The sequence below is a fragment of the Salvia splendens genome, chromosome 6 (assembly GCF_004379255.2).
Source record: "Salvia splendens isolate huo1 chromosome 6, SspV2, whole genome shotgun sequence".
In the NCBI taxonomy this organism is placed as follows: Eukaryota; Viridiplantae; Streptophyta; class Magnoliopsida; order Lamiales; family Lamiaceae; genus Salvia; species Salvia splendens.
The window spans coordinates 29,997,936-30,018,058 of NC_056037.1; the positions used below are offsets into that span (position 1 = coordinate 29,997,936).

The 20,123-nt window shown below is 37.9% G+C and overlaps 2 protein-coding genes and 1 pseudogene across 3 annotated transcripts; 2 read left to right on the plus strand and 1 right to left on the minus strand.

The window, feature by feature from the left end:
* Positions 1-485: 485 nt before the first annotated feature.
* On the plus strand, positions 486-6,426 carry LOC121806587 (glutamine--fructose-6-phosphate aminotransferase [isomerizing] 2-like). The gene is made up of 11 exons (XM_042206694.1): positions 486-823; positions 1,058-1,230; positions 1,710-1,818; positions 2,267-2,412; positions 3,215-3,376; positions 4,458-4,818; positions 4,902-5,152; positions 5,234-5,348; positions 5,445-5,700; positions 5,779-5,947; positions 6,031-6,426. The coding sequence occupies exons 1-11, from the start codon at positions 610-612 to the stop codon at positions 6,112-6,114; spliced, it is 2,040 nt and encodes a 679-aa protein (XP_042062628.1). The 5' UTR covers positions 486-609; the 3' UTR covers positions 6,115-6,426.
* A 366-nt stretch (positions 6,427-6,792) lies between these two features.
* On the minus strand, positions 6,793-12,450 carry LOC121808071 (26S rRNA (cytosine-C(5))-methyltransferase NOP2B-like). Of its 2 annotated transcripts, XM_042208412.1 has the most exons (19): positions 12,303-12,450; positions 11,431-11,690; positions 11,324-11,341; positions 11,075-11,235; positions 10,901-10,964; positions 10,689-10,822; positions 10,507-10,590; positions 10,335-10,409; positions 10,159-10,230; positions 10,013-10,086; positions 9,715-9,767; positions 9,150-9,259; positions 8,937-9,005; positions 8,776-8,850; positions 8,084-8,176; positions 7,929-8,008; positions 7,749-7,848; positions 7,280-7,563; positions 6,793-7,144 (listed from the first exon to the last, which is right to left on the minus strand). In XM_042208412.1, exons 2-19 carry the CDS (start codon positions 11,684-11,686, stop codon positions 7,099-7,101), a joined length of 1,848 nt encoding a protein of 615 aa, XP_042064346.1. In that variant the 5' UTR covers positions 11,687-11,690; positions 12,303-12,450; the 3' UTR covers positions 6,793-7,098. The 2 variants fall into 2 exon arrangements, with proteins under 2 accessions (XP_042064346.1, XP_042064347.1); XM_042208413.1 differs by lacking the exon at positions 11,324-11,341.
* A 3,288-nt stretch (positions 12,451-15,738) lies between these two features.
* LOC121809084 lies at positions 15,739-19,597 on the plus strand (annotated as a pseudogene).
* Positions 19,598-20,123: the final 526 nt, after the last annotated feature.

Consider the following 20,123-nt stretch of genomic DNA (forward strand, 5'->3'; position numbering starts at 1 on the left):
TCATTACTATCTCGCCGTCATACAGTTTTCTTATTTCCTAAAATACAGAGGGATTAAAACAAGCATGATTAGCTCGCCGTCACTGGGGAAATTGATTATTTTTCTCTAACAAGAATAAAATACTGAACAAAAGAAAAGAATGGAATGAAGTAGGATGGTAATATCTATGTATTCTATTAATGAAACATACAGAATAAAATTTGATCGACGGTAAAGTATAAATTTTGTTACTCCCTCCCTCCATCTTGATATTTTTTTTAGTTTATTACAATCAAAATGATTTATTATTAAAAATTAAAATTATTTTATTCTTAATCTTACTTTATTTTCTTGGCCTAAGACATAAAATAAAACTATATAAAATGTGGTAAGGCCATCAGTATAGTAAAATCTATTCGAGTATTCGGTGTTAATTCGAAAATAGGGAAATGAATCCAAAAGAAAACATGCATTAATAAATTTCCAAATCCAAGTGACACAGATGCAAGGCTCCCATTGGTCAGAACACCTGTCACAGACTCACAGTATCACACAATTCAATTCAATCTTTTACTACTCCTTTCAGTTGCTATTGATTTCTCACTCCAAAACCGAAAATTGAAGGAAATCATGTGCGGAATTTTCGCCTACTTGAATTTCAACGTCAGCAGAGAGCGCCGCTACATCCTCGAGGTTTTGTTCAACGGCCTCCGCCGCCTCGAGTACAGGGGCTATGATTCCGCCGGAATTTCCATCGATTCCTGCTCCGATTCCCTCCCCCCTCCCGCCCTCGTCTTCCGCAAGGAAGGCAACATCGAATCCCTCGTCAAATCTGTCTACCACGGTACATTTTCCTTCCATTTCAATTTTATTTTTATTTTTTGGAGGGAAACACTGTTGTCGCTTTTATTTTCAATCTTACTACAGTACTATTTTTAATCTATTAGTTTGTGTTGCAAAACATATAGGAAACTTCCGTTTGAGTAGTGAAATGGTAATTCAACTGTTAGTTGTAGTTGATTGCATTCAGGAGACTTTTTTTTTTAATGTCATTGGATTTCTTTTTATATATTCTCAGAAGTAGCTGCTACCGATTTGAATTTGGAGGAGTCATTCTCAGTTCATGCTGGAATAGCACACACTCGCTGGGCTACACATGGAGAACCAGCTCCAAGGAATAGCCATCCTCAGACATCTGATTCAAAAAATGAGTTCTTAGTTGTTCACAATGGAGTCATAACCAACTATGAGGTTCATTAGCATTTTCTAATATCAAATACTACATTTTCTCATTATGCCATCAGATGTTCTTTCAGTCCATTTATAGTATGAATGTAGTTGTTGCTACAGCCTTTGATAGCTTTACGATTTATTGTTTGGTATAAATTTTTACGAAGGCTAATGCATTGACATTTTCTTTCTGCTAGTTGGGCAATATATTTTTTACGTTATCTAATGGGACAAGGATAATAAATGATCATTGCTGGGTTGTCCCTAATTTTAAATTCTCTTTCAAGAACTTGATAACGGTGTTCACCCGACGTCGACATAATTAGTAACTAAAACAGTTTCCTAACTTACTTCTTTCGGTAAAAGTTGATTTTATGTTGAAATTAATAATCCAAGCACGTGTCGAGTTTTTCGTCCGCTGCTTATGTTTAATTTATTTACAGGAATCAGATATTCAGTTTTCTCATTTATGATTTGATGGATTGGTCTATGTTCTTTAGGTGTTAAAAGAGACACTAGTTCGTCATGGTTTCACCTTTGAATCTGACACTGACACAGAAGTGATTCCGAAGCTTGCCAAATTTGTCTATGACAATGCAAATGAGGAAGGTATCTTCTGGCAACTGTAAATAAAGTAGTGTTATAATGTAGTTGACGACGAGATACTATACACATACTTCACAAAACTCATAATTCAGTAAACTCAATTGAACACTAAAGTATTAATAACTCTAGACATTTATATTAAATTAATTCTTCATGATAGGGAGAACTTTTATTTCATATTTGTATAAAAAATAAAAATATGGATATTCTAATCTAGTGATTGCAATTTAGGTTCAAACCTCAAAGCACCCCTAATTTAGCTTATAACTCCATCCAACTCCACATGGTTTTCATGGTGAATACCGAATAGTATATGATACATCCATGTTGCCCTTGTTTCATTTTATTAGGTGTTTCTGAGTTAGTTTGACTTCTGAGGTTCTCCATTGTACTCGAACTGATTACTTGTTCTCTACTGTATCCTTTTTCTAATGCAAGTGAATTTGTGTAGATGACAAGAGTGTCACATTCAGTCAAGTTGTGCTAGAGGTTATGAGGCATCTGGAAGGAGCATATGCTCTGATATTCAAAAGCACTCATTATCCGAATGAATTGATTGCTTGCAAACGTGGCAGTCCGTTGCTCCTTGGTGTAAAAGTAAGTCATAATAATGTGTGGCTCTCTTGTAACAGATACCTTATTAAATTACTAGTTTAGGTAATTCAGTGTTTTCTTAGAAGTTCCTTGAACCATTTTAGTTCCTTTCCTGTAAAGTGTTTATGCTTCTTGTTCTGATTATCAACTTGGTAAATGTTGATTTGTGTTTTGAATAATTAGTTATGGCCCGACTCTCATTCACCGTAGGAGTTAGGACACATCCTCATGACAAAAGAATCACATAGAACTCATAATGTAATTGTGTGGTTGGGGTGGAAATCTTTTTCTACAGAGCAGTTGAAAGTGTCTTTCTTGTTAAAGAGAGAGGTGCATGTCTTAGTTGGAGACAGGAGACTGCTCTTCAAGCTTTCAACCAAACTTATCTTTTAAATTTGGATTCAGAACCGTATCTCATTAAATTAGAATTAGTGTCCTCTGATTCATATCTATCAGTATGTTAAGGCTGCTGCATCCTTTTACAGATGGTCATGTAATATTTTTAAATTGAGAGAGCAGGTAACAAGGGTTCATTATATTGATCGGGTCCATCGGGATGCATCTCCTTTCAGTTATATTCCGTACACAACTACTTGTTGAAATGTATTACCTAGTGTTCCTCAACAGACTTTTCAGTTCTACATTTCCAAGATAATACTTGATTAACAGAGTGATCACATAATTTCCTCTAAATTTTGTATCCTGCTAACCTGTATGCTTGTTCCGAGGCAGCACATGAACACAAATTTTTGAGCTCTGTAATCTTAAATACATAGTTTAACAAATGGCATTCACCTTACTGCAGGAGTTAACTGAAGAGCCCATCAGAGCATCTTTTAATGACACAAAATTTCTTTCAAGCAATGGGCAGCCGAAGGAACTCTTTTTGTCAAGTGATGCCAGTGCTCTGGTGGAGCACACTAAAAAGGTTTTGGTGATTGAGGATGGTGAAGTTGTCCATATCCAGGTACAACTGGGTTAAGATATCCTCTATTATTTAATACTATAATGGTATCCCTTACAATTAACTTTCAGCAAGCTTGGAGTGTCATTTGGTCAATTTTGCGTTTAAAGATTTGTAGGGACTAAGAGCAAACTGTCACCCTGATCTTTTATTCAGCTTTTCGTCTCTTCTTTTTCTTCCTATTTCATTTTGGTGAAGAGATGAAGATAATCTTTTACTCCTACTCCTTCTCTTGAGAAGTGGTATTATGTACTACCACCGTCCCATATTAAGAGTCACATTTTGCCATTTCGGTCCATCCCACAATAAGAGTCACATTTCACTTTTACCATAAATGGTAAGTAGACCCCACATTCCACCAACCAATTCTACTCACATTTTATTGTAAAACTAATATATATAAGTGGGACCCATAGTCTACTAATTTATTCAACCTACTTTTCTTTACAATTCTTAAAATTCGTGCTCACACTAAATGTGACACTTAATGTGGGACGGAGGTAGTATCTCCTACAGCCTTCAAGCATTTATGAAATTTTGATGGTGCTACACTGAGTCTGTGGTAGATAGTTCTTCCTTTAAAAAAAATGTTAATTTTTTAGAGGTCATTGATTGGCTTACCTTTTTCCAAGTATTTTATGCAAAACATAAATGATGTGATCTAGTGCTTTATTAGCTAAATGTTACTCTATTGTGTTATTGGCCATTATCTTGATAGGCTCCCTAAGGAAAAAGGGAGCCTGGGAGCGTCCTTCAGACCTTGTTATTCCTTGCTTAGATATGTTAAAAGATCTCATTTTTTGGAACTGTCACTTGACTTAATCCCCTTAACAGAAAACACCGTACTTCAGAGAATAATATTGTAAAAAAAGAAAGTAACTTCATTATTGTAATCGCTAAAATTTATCTAAAAGAAATGAAAGATCTTCTAATTTCCAGTTTTTTTCTGGAGAACCAGTTTTCCAATGATCCAATGATGCAATGTGCAATGTTGGTTTTAGAATTATGAAGTTTCTCTTAAGCAGGATGGATCGTATTGAAGTCCCCACTTGGGCCTCACTTTTATTGGTTTCTGCGGTAATAGGATGGAGGAGCTTCCATTTTCAAGTTTGAGAATGCTAAAGAAAAAGGTCATGAAAAACTAAAGCGGCCAGCTTCTGTACAACGTGCACTCTCTGTTCTGGAAATGGAAGTTGAGCAAATAAATAAAGGGAAATACGAGCACTACATGCAGAAAGAAATTCATGAACAACCAGAATCTCTTACCACAACAATGAGAGGGAGGCTTATACGCGGAGGATCATGCAAAGCAAAGAGTGTTCTTTTAGGAGGATTAAAGGATCACCTTAGAACGATACGGAGAAGTCGAAGAATAGTCTTCATTGGCTGTGGCACAAGTTATAATGCAGCTTTAGCTGCAAGGCCAATTTTGGAAGAACTTTCTGGTCTGTGTGGGTCATGATATGTATAATTCATATTCTCTGTAAGGCTCCATTGATTCCCTAACTAAGTTAATTCTATCTTGCAGGTATCCCTGTGACAATGGAGATTGCTAGTGATTTGGTGGATAGGCAAGGGCCCATATACAGAGAAGACACAATTGTCTTTGTTAGTCAATCAGGGGAGACAGCGGACACATTGCAGGCACTAGAATATGCACTAGAGAATGGTGCATTATGCGTTGGCATCACCAACACTGTTGGCAGCGCAATTGCTAGGCATACACACTGTGGAGTTCACATAAATGCAGGTTGTGAGATAGGGGTAGCTAGTACCAAGGTAAACAAAAACTGCAGACTTTTCTTCTCATTTGTCACCATATAGCGGTTGTGTTATCTTATTAAGTAATTCTACTAACAGGCATACACAAGCCAAATTGTTGTCATGGCTATGCTTGCTCTGGCAATTGGAGATGACACAATTTCTAGCCAAGCAAGACGGGAAGCAATAATAGATGGCCTATTTGATTTACCGAGTAAGCCCAATACTTTGATCATTCCACATGTTACTTAGTCGAAAATGTTGTAGAGATATGTGTCATGATCGCAGTACCTGATTCAATAATATGCAGATAAGGTGAAAGAGGTTCTCAAACTCGACGAGGAAATGAAAGATCTTGCTCAATTACTGATTGCAGAACAGTCGCTTCTTGTCTTCGGGAGAGGGTACAACTACGCAACTGCATTGGAAGGTGCCTTGAAGGTAAAAGAAGTATCATTAATGCATAGTGAAGGAATACTTGCTGGGGAGATGAAACATGGTCCCTTGGCTTTAGTAGATGAGACCCTTCCGATAGTTGTTATTGCTACCCGTGATGCTTGTTTCAGGTTACTTTTCCTAGTAAAGTTATGTTTCCACATTGTGCTTTTGAATTCCAGCATATTAAAACATAGTTACGTTTTCAGCAAACAACAATCTGTTATTCAGCAACTTCATGCTCGGAAAGGTCGACTTATAGTTATGTGTAGTAAAGGCGATGCAGCATCTGTCACTGTTGGCGGATCTTGCCGCGTAGTTGAAGTTCCTCAGGTTGAGGACTGCCTGCAGCCAGTAATCAACATAGTTCCTCTACAGGTTACATCCTCTTTTCGATCTAAATTACTTCACTTTCTTCTCGTAGTCCATGAAACGGGCTGACTTTTAACTTTTGACTGCAGCTTTTGGCATATCATCTGACTGTTCTCCGTGGATACAACGTCGATCAACCACGAAATCTTGCAAAAAGCGTGACAACCCAATGAGGAAATGAGCTCGGAATCAACCTGCATATCTTTTGCTATGGTGATGTCATTTACCTCAGATCCAACAGTCTGATCACCCCTACTATCTAACCTTGAGATGTCGCATCGTATTCCCCAGTGCATCAAGACAGACAACGCTTATAAAGTCGAATCATCTTTGCTGCTGTCTCTATACATACCTTGTTTTCTTACTGCTAGAATCAGTTAGGATAACTGCTTCATGTAGAGATTGTCCTATACAAATTTGTTTGTCAACTGATATTGTCGACAGATTACTACTAACATTATCTCAAACAAATGTTTGGCTTCTTACCTGCGTGTCTAATATCTGCGTACGGATCCATTTTTGAATTTAGAGAAAGTGTTTGAGTGAAGGAGGAAGATGAAGGTGGTAAGAGAGATATAATTTGATGTAAAGGATGGATGATAAATGTGGGTATTTTTAGATAATTTTAAGCTATACTTTCAGAAATCTGAAAATAATTTTTTTTGTAATTTTTCAGATTATTTCCGAATTTTTAGAAAAAAATAAATTTAACCCAGTCAGAAAATGTCATGCGTCCCCTCCGCTGCAATTGACGGAGCTCTTAGCGAAGAGCTCATCAGTGCCAACGACACGAGTGCAGCAGCAAGCATGCCCCTCACCGTGCTCTAAGAATCGTCATTAAGCTAAAAAAGGGCAACCAAGAAAATGATAAATACTGAATCCGCATTTAATATTTTACAAACACAATTTTATGATGACACAGCCAGCCCCTACAAATTTTATGATCCAAAAATCTTGAAGATCGAGTCAAAATTTTATAATAAGCATCATCATCCCAGTTCTAACCTACACAGTAACACAACAGGTAGTCGACATCTCCAATGTCGAAACTCAGGTATTTTTCTCCCTTTTTTGCTTGAAGGCACCGATCACTCACAACAACATTTCTGTGCATAAAATACAAGGCACATAAAGTTGATCCGCAACTGCTTTCCACCTTACCTTTTTCTCTTTGATTCCCTTAAAGCCTGCCGTTTCTCTTCTCTGCAAACAAACAAAACAAGAAAAACATTATAGTACACATTGGATGGACGAGTTTAGTGTCAAATATAGGCTTCTTAGGAAACCAACAACAGATTCTTAGAGGCAAAGATTGAAGACCTATTATAGAATTTATACCTGTTTTTCGCAATTTCCTCTCTTGAAGGCCATTCCTTTTTCTTTCTCTTTTCCATCAAAGGTGGTTGTTTCCCTGCCCCACTTACACTAGACCCTTTGTTCAATTGTTTCTTCTCTTTAATAACCTTTTCTGTGGCAATTTCATTAGAGCCTTTGTTGAACTGTTTCTTCTCTTTGACACCCTCTTCCTGGTCATTGCTTTCAACCAACTCAGATTCCTCCTCCTCCACCTCTCCGTCGTCAGACTGTTGAGATGTTGGCTTCATGTTACTCATTTTCTTTAGCTGCACATTTAATTCAGATGTACAACAAAATATCAGTGTTGGCACAATCTATTTAAGAGCTATATGGACATAGTATTATCAACCTGGACTATATGGACATAGTTCCACATATTAATCTCTCATTCAACTCAGTGATGCCTTAATATATGCATTGGTAGATAGGGATTGTGGAGTATGAGATATACCTTAGCTACAAAGAATCCGTCCATGTTGTGGACATGGGGATAAAAGCGCCTTGTCTTGTCCAAGGAAGTGTGAAAACGATGCCCTCTGAAGCGAATGAATCTGGAACCAAAACAAAACACTGTCAGAAACATAAAACTCATTTAACCTAATCATTCTTTAGGATGAGTTGAAGGCAATACCCAGGACGTCCAAAATCAAGGCCACATGGAACAAGTTTAACATCCCTCTTCTTGAGTGCATAATCAATGACTGCTTCATTCTGAAAACATCAAAAGTTCAGAAAAAGAGAGCAGAATGCAATAGAGATCCTATAGGTATTCTCAAAGCTACAAACCTCAGCAACCATAATGGAACATGTGGAATAGACAATGTAACCTCCAGACTTTGAATTGGCATCCACAAGATCTATTGCAGCCAGTATTAATTGCTGCAAGAGAAAAGAAAATAATAAGAATTGTGGGCAAACGAAAGGGCCAAAATCTTATGCACAATTATTGACTAGAAACATATAAAATGTAACTTTTATTACCAACATTATCATCTATTAGAATTACTTTCTTTTATAATCAGAGAAGACATAATATTTCTATTATTCTTAACCAGAGTAGGAGACTTCCAATAAAAGATGCCAAAACAATGAGATATTTCATAACAAGTATTCGAAGCAGCATTAGTATTACAAATGAAACAAGAGTTGTTCTCAAGTGCAGTTGATGCATTAAACACAACTAACAGAGAAAATGATGGTAGATAAGGTTTGCTAGCTAGAATTTCATGTGCATTTCATTAAATTTTAACATCTGCAATGACAGAATTGGAGACTATCTATATATGGAATAATAAAAGAGAATAGATTCTCTAGATCCAACAAACTGATTGGGCTATAAAAAATAAATAAAGCAATACCAACAGGTCCTAGTACTACTGATTATTTGTGGTTCAAACTATCAATTGGAGACGGGAAGAATGGCTTTTAAAAAAAAGAACAGTGAATTGCGAACTTTCCAGATTCAAGAAGAAGCATACCTTCTGAAGATGAGCACAATTTTGTATGTCTAAAGCACTTTTTGAGGTTTTGACAGACTCATCCTTAGATATAACCTAAAACATCGAATTGTTTTTCATCATATGATCATATCGAGTCCAAAACAAGCTGCAGGCATCTTAAAATAAAATTGACTGCTTACACCAGTCCCACTGCAAGGAGCATCCAATAAAATCCTATCGACAGAGTTGCTTCCCAGGACTTTAGGCAACTGAATTTAATGGAGAAAAGAGAAAAAATATTTAAATATCAATATATTAGGGGGAGAGAGATAAAGGGCAATAAAAGAAGACACAAATGCGTGTATATAATAACTTTCTAAAGAGAATTAGGAATAATGAGGATGATTATCAACCTCCCTCGCATCATAGTTGGAAACTATGGTGTTTGTTACACCCATCCGATGTATATTTGCAGTGAGTGATTTGAGTCTCGACTCCTTCATCTCATTTGCATAGATCATACCTTTGAGAAAAGAACATGTATAAATTAGATATAGTATTATCAACAAGTATGACATTGGCACATGTAATAACTGTTTATGAATACTATGTTTTAGGAGAAAGGCGACTGATTCCTCCCCCAAGCAATGGCATTACAGTTGAACTTTGGAGGTAGTGATAGCTCATAAGCATTCAAACATAGGCTAGAATACTAGTTGTCACTTTGTGAGCTCGAGGCAATGCGGTAGCTTACAATTATTTTACAAAGAATAGATTTGGTTATAAGCTACTTTAACATGTTTTAAAAGTAGGATGGTGGCTCCTCAGTGACATAACTTCAGAAGGATACCAACTGTACCAACTCCAATTTAAGGCATTTTTCAGTTCTACAAGTGAAGACAATGCACAAGCATAAAAGCAACATTTTAACAGATATAACATAAATCAGTATGGATTACATTAAAATCCATTTCTCACCAGTATTTTTCATCAGAGCTGCAATGTAAGTAGTTTTACCACCAGGCGCAGCCCTACAAATGCACCAATTAAGTCAGGAAGGGAAGAGCACACAGAATCAGCAGACTAGTACCATAACAGACAAACATTTTTGTTTTTAGTTAAACTGGATATGTGAAAAGTTTATTTGAATTGAAAGGGCGAAGGGAGAATGAAACAAAAAGAAATAGTTTCCACAGGAATCATATGATATGAAACTAGAATAAAGACGAAAAGTGCATAAATAATTGCATAGTAGTTCTGGATGACAAATACTCACGCCATGTCAACAACTTTCTCTTTCTCCTGAGGAGCAAGTGCCATTACAGGCAAAAAAGAGCTTGCACCTTGAAGCTGTAAGTTAATAAACCATAAGCTTCATTGCATATGATAAGTTATGGGAAGATTATAGAGAACTTAAAGTACCATATAATGCCCAGCCATGTATTCTGGAGTGGCCCCAATTGGAACTTGGGAATCATACACAACTAATCCTACCTAGCAAAATGAGAACAAACACTTCGTTATTAGTCCTTTAATATTATGAACAAGGAAACTTATAAAGCAGCCAAATATTCACGCACTGAAAATAAAAAACTTACTTTGGACCATTTGCTTAATGGATCAAGGTTGACTCCTCTGTTTAAAAGAACACCTGCCAAGTCCCTTCGTCGAGTCTAAGATACAAAACAGATGAATCAATAGGAAGCCACTTGTTTGGCAACGGGAAGATATAAGAAGCACAAGGACTGTCGATTTAAAATGATATATCACCTTTAAAGTGTTAGTACGAAGACAGATAGGCCTAGGCTTCTCAAAAGCTTCAATGAGTTCCATGAGTTCAACAGCCGGAAACAACTACATAAACATTGCAAATCACAATCACAAATTTACAAGCTATGAGTCATGAAATCAAGGATTGTCAAAAGAAATCATGTACAGAAAAAGTGAATTACCTCAACCAGAGCTTCAATCAAAAAATCATTGTATCCATAGTAAGAAATTAAATCCATTTTCAATTGATCGACATAATCTTTGCGTGTAGCACCCTCTTGCCTCAAAGATTTGAAATTCGAAAGCACTCGTACAACTGAAAGTGAGACTCTGAACTTCAACAAACTATAAGAGCATCTAAACTATCAAAAGATAGAGATAAAGCCAAACATACTCTCTTTTATCCTTCTTAGAAGATTGGACAAATCTGGGGGTCTCTGTGCTTCCTCTTCAAGCTCCTAAGTTATTTAAGGAAAGTGTTAAAAGAGCATGGTAGGTAGATTGTAGATATTATTTGTCCAGTAAGTGTAATCCTTGCCAAGAAACAAGAGTATTTTATAGACCAAACCTCCTCAGTTGGTAAAGCAAACTCATTAGCTTCATTTTTTATGTTGAGCTCTAATTCTGCTTCTGCATCTACTTCTTCCCGTGCCTTTTCCTCGTCAATTTCTCTTGCTTCCTTCTCAAAATCAGATACATCAGAATCTGAGTCCCCCTGTGCTCCCCGCTCTGCCAAAAATAAATATACGAAATTTATAATACAACGGAGAGATTATAGACTGGTCTTGATCTACGTCCAATCACAATGGAAAAGTACCTTCTTCACCGCTCCCCTCTAAAAAACAGAAGAAAGAAATCATATGAGAAAGTTAGGAAAACAAATATTATCCCAACTGAAGTCCAATAACAAATAGCAGAAAATACCTTCATCATCACTTCCTTGGAGGATATCATTGGCATAGACATCATCACCATCTGATGACATATCCGAGAGAGAGTCCATTCCCTGATCTTCCTCATCTGAGTTCTCAAGCACTTCTGGCTCTTCAGAGCCATCAGAATCAAATATCATTTCCTCCTTAGTTTCTTTTTCTAAAGTAGGCAATGCCTTTTGCTTCTTCTTCGGTGGAGGATTAGCCGCTCTACCTCCCCTCTTCTTGTTGAGTTTTGGACCAGCCATTAAACTGCATGCACAAGCCCCATACAATCTTAACAACCCAAAAAAGTATACAATAATAAAAATGCATGTCTCGGAAGACAAGTCTCTACCCACGGTTTTTAGCAATATTAGAAACCCAAAAACATCGTTAGATTATCTCTCATTATATATGTATACCAATGCAGTCACCAATTTGTCTATTGTGAAATCTGCAAGATATAGTGTTCTATCTCTCAAGTAATCTTACAAACCGTCTAGATTAACCGTAAAAGCCACCAACTACTTGCTTAACAATAACAAATATATAGGGATTTTTATATGAAAGACGTGAGTTTGGAGGAAATCTGATGGCCATTAGTGCTTAATACACATGAGATTAAGCATTGGAGCATAAGATTTGGGCTCCAACAAACTACTTTATCCTATAAATACACATATAATCTAGACTTTTTCTCACTCATTTATGCTCATCAATTTTTTTACTACATGCATAGAGATTCCAGTCACATTCAGTACATCACAAAGATTGCACAAAAATACACTACATCCGTTAGTCAATGAAAAAATTAAACAACTTGGCATCAAATTTCAATAAAGAGGACTGGTGGGAAGAAAAATCGGTGAAGAGGAAGTTGACCTGATGAAGAAATAGAATACCCTTGAAAGCGGCGAGCACAAGCCCACGGAGGAAGTGGCAGAGAATGAGGAGGAAAAAGCGGCTGTAGTGTGGTAGATTGGTGGGTTTAGCCGGAAATTTTGAGAAGAAATTAGGGTATAGGGTTTAACCAAAGAGGGATGGCCAAAAAGGATATATTTATATTTATATTTATTTATTTGTTCCAAATATTTTATTGGATAGCCCAAATTAATTCAACCCTATTGTTGTTGGGCTTTTAATATGTATGAAAGCAAAATGATTGCAGCATATTTTAAAGCTCTATATTGTTGTATTTTAATCTAAACAGTCTTTATTTTCAACATTTTAACAGTCTTTTTTTTAGTCATCATGCATGTTGAACATCGACTTATTTGCGTTCTGTTTGTTTAAAACATTAAAACTTATAAACTAGGTCCTAATCTTAAATAAATAACATAATTGCTTATGATATCACATATTTTAGGTTGATCCTGTTAGGTTGAGATTTTTTAGCTTAATTAAGAATTGAGATGTATTTTCAGCCACTCATCCGCAACATTTTCGAAATGTCAACTGCAAGTAGATTATGTCAACTCGGGGGTATTATCGTCACTAGCCTGCACATCAAATGTCAATAGCATGCATATCAAATGTCAACAACTTATAGTTGACATTATATGTGTATAGTTGACATTATATGTGTGTAGTTGACATGAGTTGTATATGTAGTAGACATGAGTTGTATATGTAGTTGACATTATATATGTGTAGTTGACATGAGTTGTATATGTAGTTGACATTATAGAATTGTATATGTAGTTGACATTATGTGTGTGTAGTTGACATAAGTTGTATATATAAATGACATTATATGTGTGTATTTGACATTATATGTAGCATGAGAAATGAATATCCACTTGGGTTAGGCAGGACTAGAATTAAAACCGTACCAAATTAAAACATGAAATTAAATCTAAAAATATTTAAAACATAATTAACAGTAATCCTGCTCGACCGGGCTTGCGGATTAAGGCCGAAAGTCTCCCAGCGGGTGGCGGGGTTTGAACCCGTGACCTCAAGGTCACCACAGCTCCGCGCTGACAACTGCGCTGCGACCCGTTGGTTATAATGTATTAATTATTGATTTCGAGCTTGATGTATAAAATAATAAAGAGTGAACTACATAAACCATCCCTGACGTTTCCATTTGTTTCACTCCAGACCCCTGACAAAAAAAATATCGCCACACGTCTCTAGCGTTTAACATAATCACATATCGTATATTTGTAGCCATTTTTCAGACTAAAATACCCTTATGCCTTGCAGGGCATTTCAGTCATTTTTAATCTGCACATGGCTGCATATTTGCAGACATTAGCTCTGCACATGGCTGCGCTTTTGTCAAATCATAGTATAATTGTTTGAGTTGATTTATTTGTTTTCACATATACCATAAAAAATTTGTCAAGACTTTGAATTTGATACACAGTTAATCAATAGATATTATAAATAAATATAATAAACCTGCACAAAAAATGTATTATACTCCTAACAGTTAATCCATTAGATTCAGTGCTAAGTATTTAATTCCCCACCGCCGACGCAAATTTATTCTTTAATTCATAGATATACATTTTGATTTTACATGCATAAAGATAAAGATGCGTACTGTATAATTCATAGGATTTCCTTGTTATATTTTTCTCCGTATATTAAAATGTTTTTGCTAATCCTTATAGGTAGTTATTTTATTAATTAAATTTATAGATTTTATTATTAAAAATATAAAAGTTGTTCCATGAAAAATATTACTACTACTACAAGAAAAAAAAGTGTATTGTTTCGTTAATATTTTTATTCATTTTGTATTTTCAAAACCGAACCGAACCGAAAAACTGAAAAAACCGAACCGAATTTCAATTTTTCGGTTTGGTTCGGTTCGGATATTCGGTTTTTTTGCTCACCCCTAAGTGTATATAAAGATAGATCTAGTATAGTTAAAGATGTTTAACTACTCATAGATATATAGTAAAAACAATAAATTAAAGTACTTGACACGAGGTAAAACAAATAAAATCAAGGTTAAATTGTGCATAATTTAGTATTCTCTTGTCTGAATTTGCAGAACTCTACTCCGAAGAGTGAAATAAGAGATGAAGGAATTTATGTGTAGAGGAAGAGAAGGATTAGAGGCTCTGAAATCAATATTATGTAGTACTATTAGATTATGAATATATATAGGCTTAAAAAGATTTAGATACAACAGAAATTGAATCTTACGAAGAATTTAACCACTATTAATTCTGTGTTTTAACTTTACATGATAAGTAAAAGTAAACTCTTGTGGAATTGAGGTTTCAGAATTTAATTGACAAAAATGTCAAATTGAAGTGCATCCTTATCAGTCATCAGCACTCCGCAATTTCATTTGGATATCCAAACCAATCGACCAATCTTTATATCATCACACAAACCTCACTTAGAGTGTCCACTATGGAGTGGACGCGGCTATAGCCGCGAGGGTGGACGGGGGCAGGCGGGCTATAGTGGCAAAGTTGTCTGCCCCAGGGGCGGACGCGGCGATAGCCGGGTGAGGGGCGAGGACGCGGCGGGGGGCTATAGCCGCGCCTATAGTGGCGGACACCAGCCGCGGCGGTTGCTGCGAATTTTCAATTTTTTTCCCTCTATAAATACCACTCCCCCTTACTTATTTTTCACCATTTTCACAAAATTCATCCACTCACTATCCACACAACCACTCTCTAAAAAATGCACCGAGGAGACGACGAATCACCCGACTATCAGGAATCGGGATATGGCAGCAATCCATCACACCCGTCGGGTTTTGCCGAATATGTTTCTCAGCCGTCGGGCTTTGGCGCGACTCCGTCCCAGCATTGGGGTTGGAATCAATCTCCCCACCGTGGGCATCGAGTCCACCCCTTCCTCCATCTCAGTCGTGGAGGTCTTCTCCAACGCCGCCGCCTTTACAGCGGAATCTGAGTCTTTCCGCATTTGGAGATTACAGACCCAACTTAGACGCGCTTCACCAGCCGCGTCCGGGCTCCCCTTTCCAAGCCAACCAATCTCCGTTAACCGAAGCAGATCAAGACGCATTTGATACTATGATGGGTCTGCTCAGTTCCGGCATCCCAGATACGCCGGTAGCACGGGTGGAAACGCCCGTTCCGACCCGAGGAGGTAGCGGAGGCGGTAGGGGCGGAAGCGGCAGTCGTGGCACCGACCACGTCTGTGGGCGCACGGGCAGCGGGGCCGGCATTCCGAGGAGCGAGGCGTTGGCTCTGGTTCTGGGTCCAACCGGGGCAAGCCATACACCAAAGAAGAGAGCATTGCAGTGGCGAAGGCATGAGATGCTATCACTTCGGACCCCGTGGTGGGTACCGATCAGGCCGAGGGGAGCTTTTGGAGGCGCGTCATGTTTGCATACGAGGAGTTCAAACCCGACGGCGCCGAGAGGCGCGACCCAGAACAGCTCCGGAAAAAGTGGGGTAGGATTCTCCGGGCTACCAAGCGGTTCGCGTCCATATACGAGAACAACCTTCGCCACGCTGAGAGTGGCCGAAGCACAGCAGATGTGAAGAACCTGTCGGAGGGCCAATACCATACGGAGGGCTGGCCGAAGTTCACCTTGTGGGAGGAGTATCTTGTCCTCGCGGATTGTCCGAAATTCAGGTCGATCGTGGCGCACGAGGTGGGCACAGCTCCTGTGCCGAAGCGCACAAGACACAACCTTGCCGGGGAATACAGCAGTGGGAGCGGGTCGCACGAGTTCGAGCAGTCCGACGAGCAAGTCGAAGAGCCAACCGATACTCACACTAGGCGACGACGGCCAATGGGACAACAGGCCTCTATCCGCAGCGCCAGAGGGGGTAGAAGTGCCTACCGCCTATCGGCGGGCGCGTCCGGATCGCGCATCCACCAGCCCCCCCCAATCCCACAGCCCACGGTGCAACCCCACGAGGTATTGGCCAATACCATAGACGTGCAGTTGATGCAACAACTGCAAGACGTATGCAGGTCATACGCAGGGGAAACTGACCCGTACGTCAGGAACGTCTACAAGAGGCTCATCACTCGGATTGAGAGTCGACTGGGGTTGGTTGATAATGCGCCTGGGGATACCGCGGCCGGCAGCAGCGAGAGAGGAGGAGGAGGAGAAAAAGAAGAAGAGGAAGATGAAGAAGCCGACTCCGACACCGAGTAGACGGTGGCCGAGTTTTGTAATTGTATTTTATTTTAATTATTCGTTGTATAATTTTACCGGTTTGCAATACAACGAATATTCGGCCATAATTACCTCGTTTTCTAGTTATTTACACTGCGATTATTTAAATTACACTTGATTGAAACTAAAAATATTTTAAAATGAAAATTGATTATAAAATTTGGGGGCTATTGGAGGTGTCCACTATAATGGCGGAAATAGAATTTTGGGGCTGTGGACAACAAAATTGAGGCTATGGACAAAAACTGGGGCGAGGCTAGGCTATTGGGCGTGTCCACCCTATAATGGACACCAAAACATTGCTTCGACAATGGCGTCCACCGCTCTCACTCTCACTCCTCCGCCGCGTCTCCAAGACCTCCACCGTCCCTCCGCCGCCTCCCCTTCCCTCTCATTCCCAAAACCCACCAAGAAAAACCATTTCTTTTCCACTGCCGCCCAAAGTTTATCCCTCTCTCCGTCACTTCTCCACTGCCATAGGGTATGTGACAATGTCCGCCTGTCAAAATCATTCGTCGTTTCCGCCGTAGCTACCATAGATGAGGTGGCGATTGAGGCCACGGAGGAGCAGCAAGAACAAAGCGGTGGCTCTGTGGCGGTTGCTACCAAGCCCAAGAAAGGCAAGGCTGCGCTGCCTTTGAATAGGGACAGAGTATGTACGGAATAAGGATTTTCCTTTTTTTCCCCCATTTTTTTTACCTTGCTTAAATTCGTTTTTTGGTAGATGATAATTGGGACTAATATGATATTACAGCTGTTGCTGTTAGAACTGTTAGACGCATTAGGCAATTCTATTAACTTCAATGTGTGTTTTATACTTTTATGCAGTAGTTTATTCTTGATGATCACTGAGTGTGAATTGGGGGAAACTGTGGTTTGTTAAGTCTAGTTACAATTACAACAATGCTGCAGTTTGTTTTGCTTGGTTGATTTTTGTTTGTGCAACAGTATAATGAATGAATGACCTAACAAAATATTATACTATTTGCAATCTTGTAAGACGAATTTCGTGATTTAGTCATCTGTCCGAGCAAAAGCAGCAGTGTGTGCAACTGTGTGGTAGTACACGAATTGTCCAATTTGGGAACTACATATATTTCATCATAGCTAGAATTTACTATCGAGTTTCTGGATCCTTAACGTTGCAGCCTTGCAATTGACAGACGAGGTCGAAGAGGTTTTTGGGAATTCAAACATTGAGAGAAATCAAACAGGAGTGTGACATAAAAACAGCTATATCATTGGCCAAGCAATCAGCAAGCACAAAGTTTGTTGAGACAGTGGAAGCTCATTTCCGCCTCAATATTGATCCCAAGTATAATGATCAACAACTGAGGGCAACTGTAAGCTTTCTGAGCATTGTTTTGTTCAATAATAAAACTAAGGTTGGAACCTTTTGCCTGTTGATAATGTATGATGCAATGTTTTCTTTACTGCAATACTATTATAGGTCAATCTGCCGAAGGGAACTGGTCAGACTGTTAAAGTTGCTTTTCTTACACAAGTTAATCGCATATACGTTCTATCTGTTAAGTTTAACGCACTTCAGCATGAGAGAAATATGTGAATGAATTAAAATGAAGGGCAAAAAGGAGACTCGGTCGGTTTCCTGGTTTCGGAAGTGGAATAAGCACACTCCTGTTAAGCTTCATGCTGACTTAGCTACTAGCAACAACCATAACGAAATCATACATCTTGCGTATAGAGATGATTTCCCTGACGTGTTCCTTTTCTCTATCATTGGATCTATTATGCCATATTATCTTGTTAGCCTCGTTTTCCCAGTTGGTTTTCTTTCACAGGTGAAAAGTTTGATGAGGCGAAAAATGCGGGAGCTGATATTGTTGGTGGAGAAGACCTGATAGCACAGATTAAGGGGGGATTCATGGATTTCGATAAACTGATTGCAACGCCAGATATGATGCCTAAGGTCATGATATATATCCCTATTAAGTTGCTCTCATATATACTGATTATATTTAAGAATTCTGATCATTAGTTATTGTTTATGGACAAGATTTATCCTAACACTGTTAATTTCCCAAGTATATGATATGATTAGATCCCTAGGATAAAGATTGATTATGGTAATTGCACCACTGGCTATGGTTGTTCGTTGAACCTTTTTTTTGACGCATGGATCCCCATTGACATATATTTTCATCGTTAGGTTGCAAGCCTAGGAAAACTTCTAGGTCCATGAGGATTGATGCCAAACCCTAAAGCTGGTACAGTGACTACAAACATACCACAGGTACACGCTCTCAGATACTCAGCTCATTTCATACTAGCAAACAAGTTAATCAATATCGGTATATGGTGAGAAACTATACTGAAACTGGACATATTACCTACCATTGTGGTTCATGGTGTTGAAGACTATTATCCTTGAATTGTTGAAGATAAATATTCTTATGCTTGGGGTCGATGAATTTGGATAAGTTTTTAAAGGTTCCCACTATGTAAAATGTTATCGCATGCAATAGAAGAATTCAAGAAAGGAAAAGTTGAATACCGAGCAGATAAAACTGGGATTGTCCACTTACCTTTCGGAAAGGCAGATTTTTCAGAGGAAGACCTCATTGCAAACTTTCTTGCAGCTGTGGTAAGTGATCTTTGTTTCACGTGTTGTATGCTAGAAGCATTCGAGTAATTGCCATTAAAACTTGCAGAAATCGGTAGAATCAAACAAGCCGACGGGGCAAAAGGTGTGTACTGGAAAAGTGCTCATGTATGCTCCTCGATGGGGCCGTCGATTCGGTTGAACATCAGAGATATGCTCAAGTACAAGTTCTCATGAACATTCCATCTAATTTTGTAGAGTATCTTATGTATCAATCAGTGTAGAATAGGCAAAATGGATTTGACAGTCAAGAACCGTCCTATGCCAAAGAAAAATGAATTTGGAAATTATCTTTGTTTATATATTACTCCAATGTATTGTTTGATTTGATTTTCAGGCAGAGGTACAGTTCGATTGTTTGACATTTGAGGATAAATTCCTTTTCTGGGATTTAAAGCCCAACTCCTATTTATTTTCTTATAATAATAATAATAGTATACTCTCTCTGTCCTATAAAAGCATGGATTTTGTGAAAGATCCCTGCTCTATAAAAATATGGATTTTGGGAAAGATACAATTTTTAATGCAAAACAAAAAATATATGTGCATACTTTTCAGTTTCCATACTAGTACTATGTTTTAGTACTATATTTTTTCAATCATGTACTAATATATATTTTAAACTGTACAACATTTTTACCAAGTTTTCAGTTACTAATTTTATACAGAATTCAATATTATTAGATATAACATATAAACAAAAAGATAGACAATATACCTACATTAAATTAAATACCGAGTATAAATAACAGTGAGCCCTTAATTGGTTACCTACAAAGCAAGCCATGTTTTAAATTAAAAATATAAATTTCAAACTTCATTTGACATTAAATTCAAATGTGTAAATATCACATTAAAAAGTGATTTTACTTTAATCATTTCTACTAAACTCAAATTTTGAAAAATATTCTCCATCCATTTAATATTTTCACTCACAGAACTAGAAAAAATG

Coding starts and splice junctions, on each gene's coding strand:
- LOC121808071 (XM_042208412.1), bottom strand. CDS start 11,686: ATGGCTGGTCCAAAACTCAACAAGAAGAGGGGAGGTAGAGCGGCTAAT. Junction 10,231..10,334: donor CATTAAGCAAATGGTCCAAA/GTAAGTTTTTTA, acceptor TCATTTTGCTAG/GTAGGATTAGTTGTGTATGA. Junction 7,564..7,748: donor ACGGATTCTTTGTAGCTAAG/GTATATCTCATA, acceptor TTAAATGTGCAG/CTAAAGAAAATGAGTAACAT.
- LOC121806587 (XM_042206694.1), top strand. CDS start 610: ATGTGCGGAATTTTCGCCTACTTGAATTTCAACGTCAGCAGAGAGCGC. Junction 1,819..2,266: donor TGACAATGCAAATGAGGAAG/GTATCTTCTGGC, acceptor GAATTTGTGTAG/ATGACAAGAGTGTCACATTC. Junction 5,701..5,778: donor ACCCGTGATGCTTGTTTCAG/GTTACTTTTCCT, acceptor TTACGTTTTCAG/CAAACAACAATCTGTTATTC.